The sequence below is a fragment of the Rhopalosiphum padi genome, chromosome 2 (assembly GCF_020882245.1).
Source record: "Rhopalosiphum padi isolate XX-2018 chromosome 2, ASM2088224v1, whole genome shotgun sequence".
Taxonomy (NCBI): domain Eukaryota; kingdom Metazoa; phylum Arthropoda; class Insecta; order Hemiptera; family Aphididae; genus Rhopalosiphum; species Rhopalosiphum padi.
The window spans coordinates 54,913,109-54,929,346 of record NC_083598.1 but is presented as its reverse complement, the minus strand read 5'-3'; the positions used below and the strand labels follow the sequence as shown (position 1 = coordinate 54,929,346).

At 34.9% G+C, this 16,238-nt stretch overlaps 1 protein-coding gene across 8 annotated transcripts in view; it reads right to left on the bottom strand.

Moving 5' to 3' along the window:
* Positions 1-16,238, bottom strand: part of LOC132923392 (hormone receptor 4-like) — an 81,152-nt gene that overhangs the window by 4,770 nt on the left and 60,144 nt on the right. For 7 of the 8 annotated variants that reach the window (XM_060987366.1, XM_060987371.1, XM_060987370.1 and 4 more), the window contains 12 exons: positions 8,814-8,918; positions 6,317-6,431; positions 4,520-5,286; positions 3,734-4,364; positions 2,662-2,810; positions 2,472-2,533; positions 2,107-2,289; positions 1,878-2,012; positions 1,151-1,279; positions 591-737; positions 306-498; positions 96-226 (listed from right to left, as the gene is read on the bottom strand). In XM_060987366.1, the coding sequence (XP_060843349.1) occupies positions 96-226; positions 306-498; positions 591-737; positions 1,151-1,279; positions 1,878-2,012; positions 2,107-2,289; positions 2,472-2,533; positions 2,662-2,810; positions 3,734-4,364; positions 4,520-5,286; positions 6,317-6,431; positions 8,814-8,918 (2,747 nt within the window). Of the gene's footprint in view, positions 1-95; positions 227-305; positions 499-590; positions 738-1,150; positions 1,280-1,877; positions 2,013-2,106; positions 2,290-2,471; positions 2,534-2,661; positions 2,811-3,733; positions 4,365-4,519; positions 5,287-6,316; positions 6,432-8,813; positions 8,919-9,136; positions 9,933-16,238 lie in introns of those variants that run through there. The other variant, XM_060987372.1, reaches the window with a different exon arrangement.

The following is a 16,238-nucleotide window of genomic DNA, read 5'->3' as shown; positions in this document are numbered from 1 at the left end:
TTAGATATATTTCCTTAGAATAAGGCCTGAGATGTACTTAAATATAAATTCGATTTAAGGAGACGGTCGTTATATTGTAGTAGTAAATAATTTACCTCTGGCAGTCGATGAAGGAGATCTTGCAACCTATTGGGTTGCATGGGAAAAGTGTGTTCGACATAAGTCTTTAAACAAGACGTATATCTCTCTTGGATGGTTTCCAGCTCACTAGTGGTATTGCCGTTATCTGTAGAAGGATAAGCAAAAACAACAACGATTATTATTATTCTGGATTGCCTAGACTGACGGTGGTATAATGTACTTACTCTGTGTCAACATAATTATGACTTTCAGGCACACGTACTCTTCCATTCGCAGCTTTACCCTCCTGAACATGAGTGTGACGTGTGTGATCTTCTCCACCATAACACCAACATCTTGTCGGAGCTGGTCCATCGTTATGGGTTTGCCCATCATCGAGGACAGACAGTTTTGTAATATGCACAGATTATGAGACACCTGCGGAAAGTCCGGGTTTAATATGAAATAGGTAACAGCGTACGTAATTTTATATAGATCGCTGCTATCGTGTGGTCTAATGTTATTCATACCTCTTGGTGGAATTCGGAATCCTCGTTCCGGTCACCGTTCATGTTGGTGGAGTTCCAAATCTTCTGGGGCCCGTGTATTGCTTGGTACGCCGAAGTGGTTAACACTAATAGCTCATGCCACTTGTGTGTCAGAAGTCTCGTATGCACCTGTAAAACGAAATCCGTAAGCCATTGTAATAAAAATATATTATTAAGACTACGGTTCGCCATGTATAAAAAAATATATATAATCGAAGTTTATTTATATTACTTATGTTATTTTAAATTAATATTATATTTACTAAATAAATAAAAAAAGACTATGAAAAAACTAAATATGTTGTGAAATTAATGATAATCCACAATGAAAAATGCATCATCATTGTATATTATGATACGTTTGGTTTAGCTTTAATTTTTTGAATTATAAATTAATATAGTTAAAATTATTTTTATATTATAATGAGTATATTTATTGACATTTTTATATTTTTTCCTATATACATAACCCATAAAAACTTTAATCATAGAGTTTCCAAACACTGTTATACACAGCAGCTTATAGTAATTACTGAACTCACTTCGACGGGCAATTCGAGATAAAACGGAAGACGCTTGGTCCATTGCACCAGTTTGTAAACGATTGAGTCACCGATCTGCATCAGTTTGGCTGACAAATCGGAATTGTGTTCGAGCAAGTCCTCCATGTTCTATAAACGATACACAATACAATACATATAATAATTTACAATAAAATAACAATACTATATTATCAATTACTAATAACTAATAAGTAATATTAATGACCGTTCGTTAGTTTTCGATATGTATAATATAGACTATACAGTATAATACATTTGAGCGCATGAATCGGAATGTTAATGGTTAATGTATTCAGTTGTATATATTATCTAATTTATCTAATGAGCTCAAATTGTAAATATTCTTTTATTAAGAAAAAAAATAACGTTTTCAGAATAATTATTTAATAAAGCCAAATAGTAAAATATTTAAACGAATAGTAATAACATCAAATATTATAGGTATATAATATATATAAAATATAAAAGTCATTAGAAAGAATATTATTTATAATTTTACTTTAATTTTCATGATTATTTATGTTGTTAAATCAGTTTAAACAATTAATAAACATATATATTATTATTAGGTATACGTTACTATTTTGAAACTAAATATTAAAATTGCCTATCTATTCTAAATGTGTCTACAGATACGGTCAGTTTATTTTTTCTAACGACAGCGGTGGATAATATTTTAATATAATATCGTGTATTTAGTATTTACCCGCAGAGTGGCAATATCTTGAAACTCGTCGCAGTCTACGAGGTTCTTGATCATGTTCACCGTAGCTTCGATCGAAAACGTACGGTCTCTTGACGAACTCACGGCGTTGTCTAGTCGTTGTCTGAGATAAACGACCTGTAGGGGACAATGAAATGCACATGAATATTATTAGGTATAAAATTATGTGAATTTGACACTTTCACCGTAATATTTAAAATATATTAGTTACCTCGCTGGGGTTCGTCAGTGCAGTCTTTAATATGGTTCCGTTAACCAGAGTCGACATGGATGTGGAGTTATTATCCTGGTTTTCCGTTTTCATCGTAGTCATGGTACTGGCCGTGGTGCATGTGACGGACTTCTCCATTTTGACTTGTCCGTTCTTCGGTGGCCTCTTCTTCTTATACTTTACCTAAAACATACGTGATTTATTAATATGTTATTCAATTATAAATATATAAACGATATAATGATGTTAAATTTCTTAAATCTCCATTTGAGAAGGAATAAAAATGTCTAAACATAAATTTCTTATCAACGCGAATAATAAACTATACAAATTAATGTGTATAATATTATACAGTATGTAATTACCTTGTATAAGTTGTAAACAGCGCCGGAATTTCGTCCACCGGGCATTCTATCTTCTCGAACGGCTAGAAACACGTTAAAATAAAATATTACTTTTTAAAATTATTTTTGCTTTATAATTTTTATAGTAATCTTTATTTTACAAATATTACGTATTTATAGTAAAATGGTGCTCTCGACACGATTCGCTTACCCTGCAACACCATTCCTTGACCGATGCATTTCTTAAACCGGCAATATTGACACCTGTTTCTTTGAGCTTTTGTTATTTCACAAGTGCCTTCAGCTATACACGTGTATATCCTCCGGTTTTGGACGGTACGTTTAAAGAACCCCTTGCATCTGTTTGGAAATGAGAAAAACGTTAATGTCTGTCAGATATGAAAAAAAAATAGTAATAAATACGATAGATATTGTGCTGTGTTTTTTTTTTTTTATTATGTTAGTGTTAACGACTCCTGTGTCGGATGAATGGAAATACATATACGCGTAATGCCTATATTATACTATAACCTTGTAGTAAAAAAAAGTCGTCGTCCTTGAGTGAGACGAGGCGTACCGTTAAGAGTTGTACAGTTACGGCAACGACGATACGTACGTATACGTTTAATGTATATACGTCGCACCGTGGATAAATTTGCGACATTGCGGTATGCCGTGTATTTTTCCCGTAGGTTAGTAAAAACTACACACTTTAACCCAATTCTGGAGCGACGCAATTTTGACTTAAAAATCTTAAAAATGTATGTATGACGATAAACATACACGACACGTATAGTGTTTACGTTAGTAAACTTGAACGACGTGACGTCATTGAAAAGGAGATGCGTAAAGGGAAAAACGTGAATGTCATCCTTTCATATTTATCGCCGTAAATTTTGGTGGAGAAATGTTACACACAAAATTTACTACAACTTTTACATTTTTAACATAAATTTTTTTTTAATATTGAATCCATAGTACAGATAATTTAGGTTATATTTTTATTAATCGAAATAGCATCATGAAGTTATGTACGTATAATATTATATCATCACGGCCTCTGTGATCTAGAGTCTAGACCAACCCTTATAAATTATAACTGCAAAAATTTGCCGATTAATATGTTTATTAGAAATTTAGTATTATTGTGGTTTTGCCCCTCATACAGTATTTTAACTGAAATGTTCAAAATGTTGGACATAGATCATGTTGTAAATAATATTATTTGCTGGGAAATCGGAAAAATACAAAACGGCTGTTTAGTTTAAGGCTATAACACGTACCCTTCACAAGTGATGATGCCGTAATGAAGACCCGTGGCTCGGTCGTCACAGATCATGCACACCATGGGTTGTTCCTGTTCATCGGCTTCCTCCATCTGGTGGTAAGCGTTGACAGGTGCGGATTTGTTGTCGCCGTTGGAACCGGCCATCGGCCATTCGGGCCCCGTGTTGGCCGTCAGGTTGAGCGCGTGCATCTGATGCGTGGCGGCCACCGGGAGTTGGGACAGGTCGCCGGCCCACAGCCGTTCCATATTGAGCGGCACGTGAAAGCTCTGCTGTCCACCGCCGGTGACGTTGCCGCCGCCGCCATTTCCACCACTGGCTACAGATGTCTGCTGCAGCTGACCACCAATGGGCCTGAGACCGGGCATGTGGCTGATGACAGACGCCACATCATGACCAGCGGCCACGCCGAGGTTTAACAGCAGATGGGCGGCCGACTCTTCGCTGACCGCCGAGGGTGACGGCGACGGGGACGACGCGGACGACGTGTTGGACGACCACGTGGCCGCGGATGACCAGTACGGCGTGCTGACCGTCGACGGTACGGAACCGCAGCCAGTGCTGGCTGGTGACGTAGACTGTTCCACGGTGCAGGGTGGACTGGACCATATCATCGTCCGCACTCCACCTGCGAAACACAATAATCTTCGTATTACAACACTGTTAGTGGGACGACGAAAAACATGCTAAACGTAAACGGCACTGAATTCCGCCAAAAAATCGTCTAAAATCGTCCGAAACATTAAATTATATATAAAGTCAATATGTGTCTTAACGACTTACCCGCTTCGCCCATAATGACGGTGGGTGCAGACCGGGTGGTCCGCGGGGGTATGGCGGCGGGCGGTTTCATGTCGGTGTTGCCGGTGGCAGCCGCAGCCGTGGTCGCGAAACCCGCACCGCCAATAAGCTCGGGCCGGACGCCGTTGATGCGACACACGGACAGCACGGATGCTGCGGCCGCGGTGGCCACGGACGCGTTGCCGGGCGCCGTGGACGCGGGCGACGTCTGCGTGCCCGCGTTCCAAAACGCCGATGACACGGACGTTACGACGGATTGCCGGCGCTGCTGGTACTGCTGTGTCACCGACATGGAGTCGGCGACGGAGGAGGGCGTGTAACACCTCAGCGGCGGCGGATTCGTTTGAGAGGTCACCGTCGTCCAAGTCAAGGGTGGCGATAGTGACGACGACGACGACGACGATGACGACAACGACTGTGGCGGCGGCGGCGTTGTTGCCGACTTGACGACACAACTCAACGGGCTGGTCATCACCACCGACTCGCGCCTTTGCTGCTGCTGCTCGTGTTGCGCTGCCGCCGTCGCCGCCGCCAGCGCCGCTGTGACCACCGCCGAAGGTGATGGCGACGGCGACGGTGGTTCCGTCTTGTTATCGGCCACCGTCCCATTTTCGTATCCCGTCCCGATCATGTCTTTCGGCTGCAGATCGTCTAACATCTCCTCTTTGACCTTGACGCCTTCTCCCACGTCATTCGGGTCTTGCCCGCTGTCCGTGGTCATGCTGCCGCACTCCGGAGACGACGCCATTCTATATACACAAATAAACATACGGGACCGATCAAAACAATAGTACATAATATATATTATATTGTATTTTATGTGCAATTATTACGTCCGAAAATAATAATATTGATTACAATCGCGGGCGTTAAAATAAAATGTTTTTATTTAATCGATAAGAGTATTATTGGTGATTTAGAGCACTATAAAGGTAAGTATACTGCCTAAGCCTGTACCTCTTTCCGTATTGGACGATTGAATCTTAATCGTAATCGTGCAAAAAGAAAAATATTAAAATATAAGAAGCTCAAAAAAATGTTTAAGATCGTGATCGAGTTACTGTATAGAAAGAGAAATTTCCGTGCAGGATTAATTTTTTTGTCGATTGTACCGATAAAACTAGCAATATGATAAATAAACATGTAAACAAATTTACATTTTTTATTTAGTTAACTCGAGATTGATCACCCCACTTTATAAAATGTACTCTTATAATTCGTAATTGTAAAAAAAAATATGAATGATCAATTTCAAATAAGCTTATGAAAAGATTTAAATATGTTTTCGAAATGTAACCGAATGTGTACGATGAGTAAACTACGTCATACTTTCATTGAAACGAATTATAGTCAATGACTACAAATTAATAAAATGTGCGTGCGTGTGTGGTAACGCTTCGCTATCTCTTTTACAGTACAAACGCTATTACTAGGATAATTGTAAATATTAAACTCCTTAAAAGTGGTCGGAATCCACTTAATATATTAGTGTATTATTGCGTCCCATACTCTTATACGATACTTAAGACATCGTCTTCGGTCACGGATACTCTTGCAAACATCGTGTATAAACAGAGAGATTTTGCAATAATATATTATATATTATAGTAATAAAAACATAGAATTAAGCGGGAGGCTATCGTTGTAGTTGCGGTCGCGTGATTTTGTCGAAAAATGAGATGTTAAACGCCGGTTGCAAAATCACTCGTAAATCATGATATGCAACCTCAGTGGTCAGTGGCCCCGATACCCTCCCCGACATGTCACGGAAAATCGTACCTATCCATCGATATGATAAGTCCGGGCGACGGTACCGATCTGTCCATTCGGCTTGATGGGGATGCCGGGCCAGCGACGTCTGGTGATGAAGTACTCGTGTCCGCTATGCTCTCACCTGTTCAAACATAAATACAAATAAAAATCGTTAAAAATTGCACATACTAAATAAGAAGTATACAGGGATTTATTTGTATGCAATGTATATAGGTAATAACGATATTGTTGTCCATATATAGTTTCATGTATATAGGCCATAGAAAGAAATGTATAAGTATAGGTAGTGCACAAGTACAGTTCGGGACAGATAAGATAAACTAAGTCGTTTCAACTACTCTTATATTATTAGGTCACGCACTTGGGGGGGCCGTATACGCAGCGCATTACAATATATAGTTACGATAATAACAGTAATGTGTATATGCGAACCACCGAATGATGAGACTTATAAACGCCAGTGTATGATAATATAATAGATACCTATATTATATATAAATAATATATTATATCCTATAAACACGTATAAATCAGGAGAATAACAGGTATAGTGACCGATGAGTGTGAAATCGTTAGAAAAAAATCGAAATCATTTGGTTTCGATTTTGGAAATTGGTGTGTACTAAGTTATAATATAATATTGTTATTATTGTCATCAATGATCATTGGTAAATTATTATACGATATATAGGTCGTCCAATTCTCGGGGAAAAAAATTCTCGCGAGGGAACCTATATACATTATATATTATATACAATAGTACTGATACTGAAAAGAAATAAAAACGACATCATTACGGATTTAGGTCAGGTCAGTTCCCATGATTCGTACCACGGTGCTGCCACGTGGGCGAAAACCCCGCGTGCTGCACAAAAAAACCACCGTGACTAACCCATGACTAGGGGTTGCGCTGCAGATAGGTTCCCATGACCTTAGGCACAATGAAAACCGGCCGGTGCCCAGCTATTTTGGATGGGTTGGACATATTTATTATCGTGTATTGTAGTATTTTATAGTAATACGCATTATTGCGGCTACCATTTACTATACATAAGTTTTCTTCCCCAATAATAAGTATTAAGTGACTCGTAAAGAATCATCATAATACGGATGGGTTCGGATGGTTCTGTGTCAAAACAACAAACATGTCGTATTTGGGATGTCGATTTGTCTCGGTCACTGGGTTAAGTATTTCGTCCCTGTGGTATGCATTTAGGGGTCAACTGCGATTAATAAGTAAATATAATATAAAGACGTCGTGTCGTCATGGTTCGTCAATGAGAAAATTATCAAAAACTGGTACTCGTTGTCATACACAAATATATTTATATATACAATATATATACTGCGATGTAATGATAAGTATTAAATTTTGAAATTTAAGATTTTATTAAAAACGATATTTCTAAATTCGTATTTATACGTCTTATTATTATATCACTAGTTTGACTTTAAACATTTTAAGTTATTTACATATTGAATTTTATATTTTTTTTTAAATTTTGTATTGCATATTGTATTATTAAGCATAATTTAAATAAAGCACGTTAAAAGTTTTGCAGTAACTATTTAGCTATAATTTAATTGTTAGTTAATATTATCTAACGTAAAATAAATCGATGAATTATTATAACAACTAAATTAGTTAAGTTCATAATTTATTATTGTTTCATCTATAATTCATACTGAGCTAAAATTTAAAAATGTCTAAATAGTTATTGTTATATGATTCAAAATGGATACAAAAATCCGTAGGGTAGGTATTTGAAGAAATTCTCAATAAAAAAAACTATGGTCTTAATAGAGTAAAAAATAATAAGTAAATAAATAAATAAATCATAAATTGTGTGAATCATATTTTAAAATTAGCAGAAAAAAACGTTAACTATCATTTCTGTTTTAGCAAAACCAATAGTTAAATAGACTAGTAAAAGACCTTAAATTATAATTAATAATAATTTAAGTATTTTAATAAAATTGAAAATAGGTAGTTAAGATTTTTAAATGTTAAAAATATTATCACGCGCTAAAATTTACAATTTATGACTAAGGGGTAGGGATGTAGACTAATATTACACCCTTTTTAAAGATGTGTATGCAAATATAAAATAATAATAATCTTTTTTTTATATAGCGAATACATATTAATAAACAGAGATATTAAATAATACAAACATTTTAAGAAAAAAATATTAACTATAAACTAAATAATAAAAGAGTTGTAAGATATTAATGTAAATAAGGTTAAATATTTGTATCTGTTATCATTTATCAGTTATCACGATAGAGCAAATCATACCTAAAATCAATTTTATATTAATCTTATTTAATTTGTAAAATTGTATTATCAATTCATAGCTAGCTTGATAGTTTACTAATTACAAAATAACCTTGATATAGATACTTATACTTATTTAAAATTATCAAAGTAAAAAGTGAAAGATCTTTAACATAAAAAGAAAAGGTAAATATAATTACTATAGATATCTATAAAATATCTTACCGTCACTGCTGCACCTTGAATCTATTTTGCGCCTCTTCAGTTTCAGGTCTTGAAACAGACTCATGGTACTCAGGTCACACGGGGTACTTGTTAGGGTCATAATTCCTGTTCAACAAACAATATATCGTAACGATTAGAATTTAACGAATAAGACAAAACGGTTATTTGTTATGTAATAATTATAATAATAATAATAATAATATCGTGTTGAAAATTTTTTTGCGAACCGCACGTTGTACTTTTGTTCACATAAACACGTGAAAACATAAAAAAAAAACTGTATCAACATATAAGTGATATTTAGATATCATGTAAACATTTACCTCGCTTAATGTAAAAAATATTATTCGTCGATATGCGCGCGTACAAGTCCAGTTATTTAAAACGTGACGCGACGCAGTGTAAAAAAATCTGCCCCATAACACACGATAACGGTTGCTGCAATAGTCGCATCGTCGCAAAAGGTAAAAAAAAATTCAATCATATCACGTCGATGAGAATGCGGCGGCGGCAACGTCGTACATGGGAGAAAATCCTATCTATCGTTTTGTATTGAATACAACCGACACCGTGTGGCGCGTTCGGTCATCGAGCGAATACTGTCACTTTCTCTTCAATCTTTTGTCGCGCACGAGCTACACGAGCACGCCCCGTAGCGCACAACACCCGCGTCACGCGGCATCTATCTCTCAGCGACCGCGAACACGGGGTAACGCCCAGCCACCGCGACTGCGTTTAACGCCGAGTACCGTTTTTGATAAATATTTCCCGTCAAAAACCGGTAAATAAACGCCGTGAGTGACGCGAAACGAATACGATCGAGGGATTATTTTTTTTTTCGCCACAAAGTTTTCAGACTTTTGCGGCGTTTTACGGTGACGGCGGCGGCGGCGGCCACGGCGATAGCGGGACCCACGTATAATCGATGACGATCGGTTCGGGAATGATCGAGCGGCTGTTGGCGGCGGCGGCGGAGAAAAGCGAGAAAGACAAAATAGAAAAAAATATATACATGTATTAAACGAGTGTACACACGCGGCGGAGGCTTGTGCAATCTCTGTCTGTTTAATGCAAAACGAACGGTTTTTTTTCTGGTGGGACTTTCGGCCGCCAATGGTAGCTGAGGCCACTGCCGGCGAACGACGACGACGGTCTGAGAGCGTGTGTGTGTGTGTGTGTCAGCGCTTGTTTTGTATCGCGTGAAGGTTATAAGTGGGGCCTCCGTTGCGGCCGGTGTAAACGAAGAGGGAAGAGGTCGGTAACCTGCTCCGCGGTAAGTAGGTCAGCGCCGTGCGAGTTCGCCCACCCGTTCGGCGGCGGCAACGCTACCGTCGCCGCCGCCGTATATTTAAACATCGTCAAAACACACGCACTGTGCTATACTCGGTTATACGCCTTTTATACACCACCTCATCTTCCCCCGGGACAACAAAACATCATCCCCCGCACGGTGCGTATTCGGCCCCCCACCCCGCCGCCGCCGGGCTACAGCGTCGACGGCGCGAAAGTGTGCACAAACGCGGGCGCACGCGCACACCCGGACACTGATGTCGGTCGTCTGTCCCAAAGTCACCCCAAATCGCAGTGGGTAAGGGAATTTACGATATTTTCGAAACGGGTGCGTTCCCCGAAAGGATCGCAAGTTTTCTGACAATATTTTGTTTTATCGTGCTTATATTTACCTACTAGGTACACTACTATATTATTATTATTAGCTGATGCGATATGGTTTGTTGTCTGTCGTTATTTAATATTTATTATTATCGAATTATTAATTTTTTGATTGCATATACTATATGACTCACGACAATAAATAATATGATGGTAATAAAATCGTGCGGACGATTTTTAGTCGCCGTGTTTTTATTTCTTCGATTTTTCGTTTCTTTGCGTAACGATTTTACTGCAGAAGCGAAGAGCAGATGGACTGTCGGGATATTATTATTATTATTGTCTTTCGCCAAACCGGATTGCCAGACCGAACGAATTTCGTTCGGTTTTTATTTTGTTTATGTAACACTCATCTCACTCGTAGTCGTTGCAGGTTACATCTTTCACAGGTAAACGTGTAGCCAGCCATGTAGGAACCTATCCCATTTATAGGAATAACGCATAATATTCATCGTTGACGTAACAACATCATAGTATCATAATATCTAAAATCCATATTATGCTGCTTACGAATAAATTGATCCTTAACAGTCTCGATTAAAATAGACACTATTTAAATACAAATAGAGTTCTATTATATAATATATGCGTATAATTTAATTTGGACTTCTGAAGTAAATAAATAAAAAATGTATACAAAACGAATATAAAATCCGGGATCGACGGACTACTTATAAATTATAATAAATAATAATTATTCTGATCTATAGATAGCTATGGCTCTATGGACTGCCACGGTGAGAATAAAATGGAAAAATATGATATGTTTGAATGTCCCACTATGAACGACGCGTGATAGATATTTCGGTTTTTGTCTGTATGCCCATACGTGTGTGTGTGTGTGTGTGTGTGTGTGTGTTTGAGTAAATATGCGTATTACTGTAGACAACAAAGGATCTGTTAGTTTTGGCTGAAAAATAGTTTCTATATTGTTGGCGTTCGGAAATTTCTTTTCGTGACAGCCGACGCGAAAAAGGAAAGGGCTTTAAAATATATACGATCATAGGTATATTATATTGGTACACGCGCCGCGGCGATACATTCGATCTTAATAATGATTGTACACGACACAGCCAACGTTTTATTTCTAGGCATTCTTTACGCGCCGGACCGTATCGAGTCTTGGAGGTTTTGTTTTGTCCGAACGTCCTTCTATCGAATTACGTACATTTTACAGTTTACGTACAGTTAGGTACGGCGTATATCGCGAGTTGCGAGTTTATTATATAGATTATCGTAGTATATAAGCTATTATAGCTACTAAGTTAAGTTACCATCGTCGTTTGCGTTTCCCTTGTCTTAGGGAAATACACCAAAGAAAAAATAAAGATAACCACCGCAATGATGATAACCGACGATGTTGCATCGTGTATACCTAACTCGTACATCGTAATAATATCGTTCCTATTATAATCATGTTGTTATAGAAGTGTTGTCGGATCATTAGCCGAGACGCAACGCATAAAACACAATAACCGATATATTATAATATGTAGGTCGAATTTGTTTTTCAAACGTTATATCTAACATATGACGTCATTTCGAATCCCGGATTCGACTATACACGATTATTATTATCATCGTTGAATAAAGCCTTACCACACCGTGATACTATTCGTGTGTGGCGTGTACCTATATATTTATATACATATTTACTACATACTATATATTTGAATGTGTGGAGATGCAACTGGTATCGACATTTTAGGGATATGAGGGACCTGGGCGAGGGCTAATTTTGGTTTTTTACCGTTTTGTCAATTATAAGGTATTATTTATAATTATGTTGGTTGAAAAAAGCTTGTACGAATATTATTATATGATATTTGATCATTTAATTGATCATAATTTATTACTTGCTAATTATCTGACTAATATATACATAATATCATTATAACACTGATTACTACAGGGTGATTATTTCTATAAAAAAATATCTCAAAAAGTACAAATATTTTTAAAAATAATTTTTTTTCGTAGAAAAGACCATTTTTGAAAAATTGGATGTTTAATGTTAAAAATATAATCGTCCTGCTCTTAGTTTGAATACCTGAATTTGTATATATAAACGGTCTCTATACAGCGTTAGATAAGCAGGGGGGATATCCAGATATATATATCCACCTTCTCTCAAAAAAATATTTATTTTAAATATTATCACTTATACCTAATCTTATAAAAAAATTTTATTTAAATTGTAAATAATAGAAACTTTTTTTATAAACATTAATATAGGTAGGTTAGCTACAATAATCGTTCGGTTGGTACGTAACTATAAAATGCGACGGTAATATTTGTCGTTCTTTCACAACTCGAACTGAGCAGTTCTTTTTCGTTTATTTGTTTGACGTTTGTTTTTTATTCTCTCTCTATCTCTCTCTTCGTCAATCAAGTTCACGTCCACGAATATAGTTACAGATATTATTATTATTTTATTCCGTGCCTATTACAAGTAATGTCAGCGGCGGTATCAAATGTAAAAATGCGACACAAGCCAAGAGCCGATCGTACGAAAATAGAATGATTCTTGGAAGATAATTCTACTGTGCACGGCGGCAGACATGGGACTTTTTTCGGCCAACAACTGTGACATACATTCACCGCGATTTTAACACAATATATACCCCCGACAATAATTGACATATTAATATACTCCACTACAATATATTATATTATACTCATGCAATATAATTTATACGTTATATAATAAAATGTTTCCGATGACTGTTAAACCGCGGTCCGGTCCGGATGTAATTTTAACATCCGGTTTGCGCATCTATCATAGTATACATTATAACTATATGTCTGTATCTACAAGACGGTTTTCAAAAAAAATTGTAGGTACGTCAAACTCGAGTCATAGGTTATCGTTTGAAAACGTTTGACAATCACGCCGCTCAATTTGAAAATCAACAATATTGTTGCATCAAGGTCTACTAAAACGGAATAACAAAAAAAAAACAATTTTTTTTAACCGCTTTTCTGGCACATTTATAGAACATCAACAATACTCGATATCGATTGTTATAATTATGTTTAGCGAAAAAATAATCATCAAATCGTCATCATTGTTGTCACAAAAGATGACCCAAGTTTAGTGTTGAAATTCGCATACGTAGCGATACCCAATATATATATTATTGTAAACCGTTTTATATTTTTGGCTCGGCGTCGGCGAATATCCTATATGTACGACACACCGCACTAACCATATGACTGTCATCATACCTAAGTATACCTTCTATGCTTATTAGTTATTACCTATGCGGCTATGCTAGGTTACAGTAAATAGTAAAAACGTGTCATATATTATGTGAAACGTAATACGAATTACGAATTCTATTCCGGAATTATGGACGGGTTAACATTTGATGTGTTGTTCCGGCGATTACAGAGGGCTTTATAATTACATTATTTTTTCGGCACCTTTATTTTGTTATTAGATAAACAAATTAAATATATTATTATATTATTAAGCAACGTTCTCCGCGTTACGTTCAACGTTATAGTCCGGTTTGAGCGATAAGAGGAAAATAAAATAGAATAACCAGCTGCCTATATCATTGGAAACGAGTTCAAGGCAAAACGGGCGGCAAAAACCTCGCACCCGTTGTCGGCCGGCCAACGACCCGGCGACCGAGATCTCGGTTAGTGCAAAGGTCGTTTCATGAGATATTTTCGTCCCCACTCCCATTCAAAACCATTTAGTAATGTAATAATCAATGGTCATAATTAGTTTGGCCGTCATCTTCCAAACGATTTGTACTTGTGTAAGATTCCCATTATATATTATATTGTATATATTTGTATATAGTGTATACTGTATACTATTTAGTATACACACACACACACCTTAATGTATTCATCATATTAATATTATCATCATCATCATTATTATTATTATTTATTAATAACTGTGTACAGGATTTTTATCAAACAATTCCCTGTTGCGATTATAATATAATATAAACTGTATGTACGTAGGTATTTAATTTCTCGAAGAAATTCGCTGACAATATTCTTAAAAAGCGCATTTTGCAACATTTACAATTTTGCGTACATCGGTTGTATATAAATAACTTATAAGCTATAGCTACACATATACATATAATATACGTAGTAATCGTGTACAAATATATATTTAGTAAGTATAATAACCCCGTTTGAGGAGATTAAAAAATACATTTCTGTTGTGTTTTACAAGACAGTTGAAAGTATATTTTGTTAATTCGTTCGTTTATAAAAATTGTTAAGCGACAACGTCGTCATAATATATTCTCAACGCACATGTAGGTATAATACATTATATTTATAATAATAGTATACGTTTCAAGACAGTTAACGAAAACAATAATCAGCGGATAACAAGGAGTAACACTTTATATTTATTATTAGTACATAAATATAAAATATATATGATGATGGTATAGCACTTGTGTTTTTAAGTGTATTTTGTGAATTAAAACTTAAAAGTTATGAACATATTTAATTGTTGTTCACTCAAAATAATATAATTAGATTTATTTATTTATCTTTTTTAAAAATGCATTTACATTAGTTTTAATATTTTTTATAATATATAATATTTAAATATTTAATTTAATTTTAACAATTAATTTGTAAATAAATACATGTTTTTGATTTTATTATATTTATGATTTGTTAGGTAAATCTTATTTAGAAATAATAGTTTTGTGTACACTTATGTACACATTTGTAACGTCTTATAGTGTCATACTATGTCATTTAATTCATATTGTTGTTTAATAAAATAACATACGTTTTATTAAGACAAGATACAATTTGTCATGATTTATAGTTTATACGGCGTTTCAATTTAAAAAATGACTTCATTTTTATTCTAATAAGTTAATATTTGTTTTATTAAAAATGTACAGTAAGTATGATGAAATATTTAAAAAAAATTATATTAAAACAGTTTTTACACTTGGCGCAGATTGCAAATACATAATATACTTTAGGGAATATTAAAAATCACATGAATTCTTATATATTTACCTGTTGCGTATCATGTTTTAAATTTGTGAAATAAAAAAAAATTGAAGTTTATCGCTTACAAATTGATAATATAATAATCTATAATTTATCAAATTAGAACATAATAAATATTAATAAATTATAGAGAATGGTCGAGTGTAACCACAAAGAATATATTATAATTTTTTATAAACATAAAGTATTTACTAATTAGTAATAAATAACTCTTATGATAATATAATTTTTTAACTATAATCGAAATATTCGTCATTTGAATAAAATTAAAAATTACTTCTAATATTTTCAAATACCTATATTTTTTGTCATAAATAAATAGTACTATATTTTTATTGAAAATTGATGTATTTAAAAAAATGTTTGTGTTATAATAATAAGTAGAAAATAATGAACATTGTATTAACTATATGATTATTGATTACTATAATTTATTACAATTTAGATTTATGAATTCAAATCTAATCGAAACTGATTATTTTAACAAACCAAATTAATTCTTATCATTATAAATAAGAAAATAAACAACTATAGAGTGACTAACTGTTTTATATTTGATCATCGTATACGTATTTTAAAATACAGTAAATATAGTATTGTATAGGATTATAATTTATAATATTAAAATTGTTTAAAAAAAAGTTTGTATCAGTGGCGGTCAAAAGATTTTGTCATGGGGGTGGGGCGTAAAAAATAAAACAAAATTTAATACATTAACATTATAGTGAAATATACATAAAT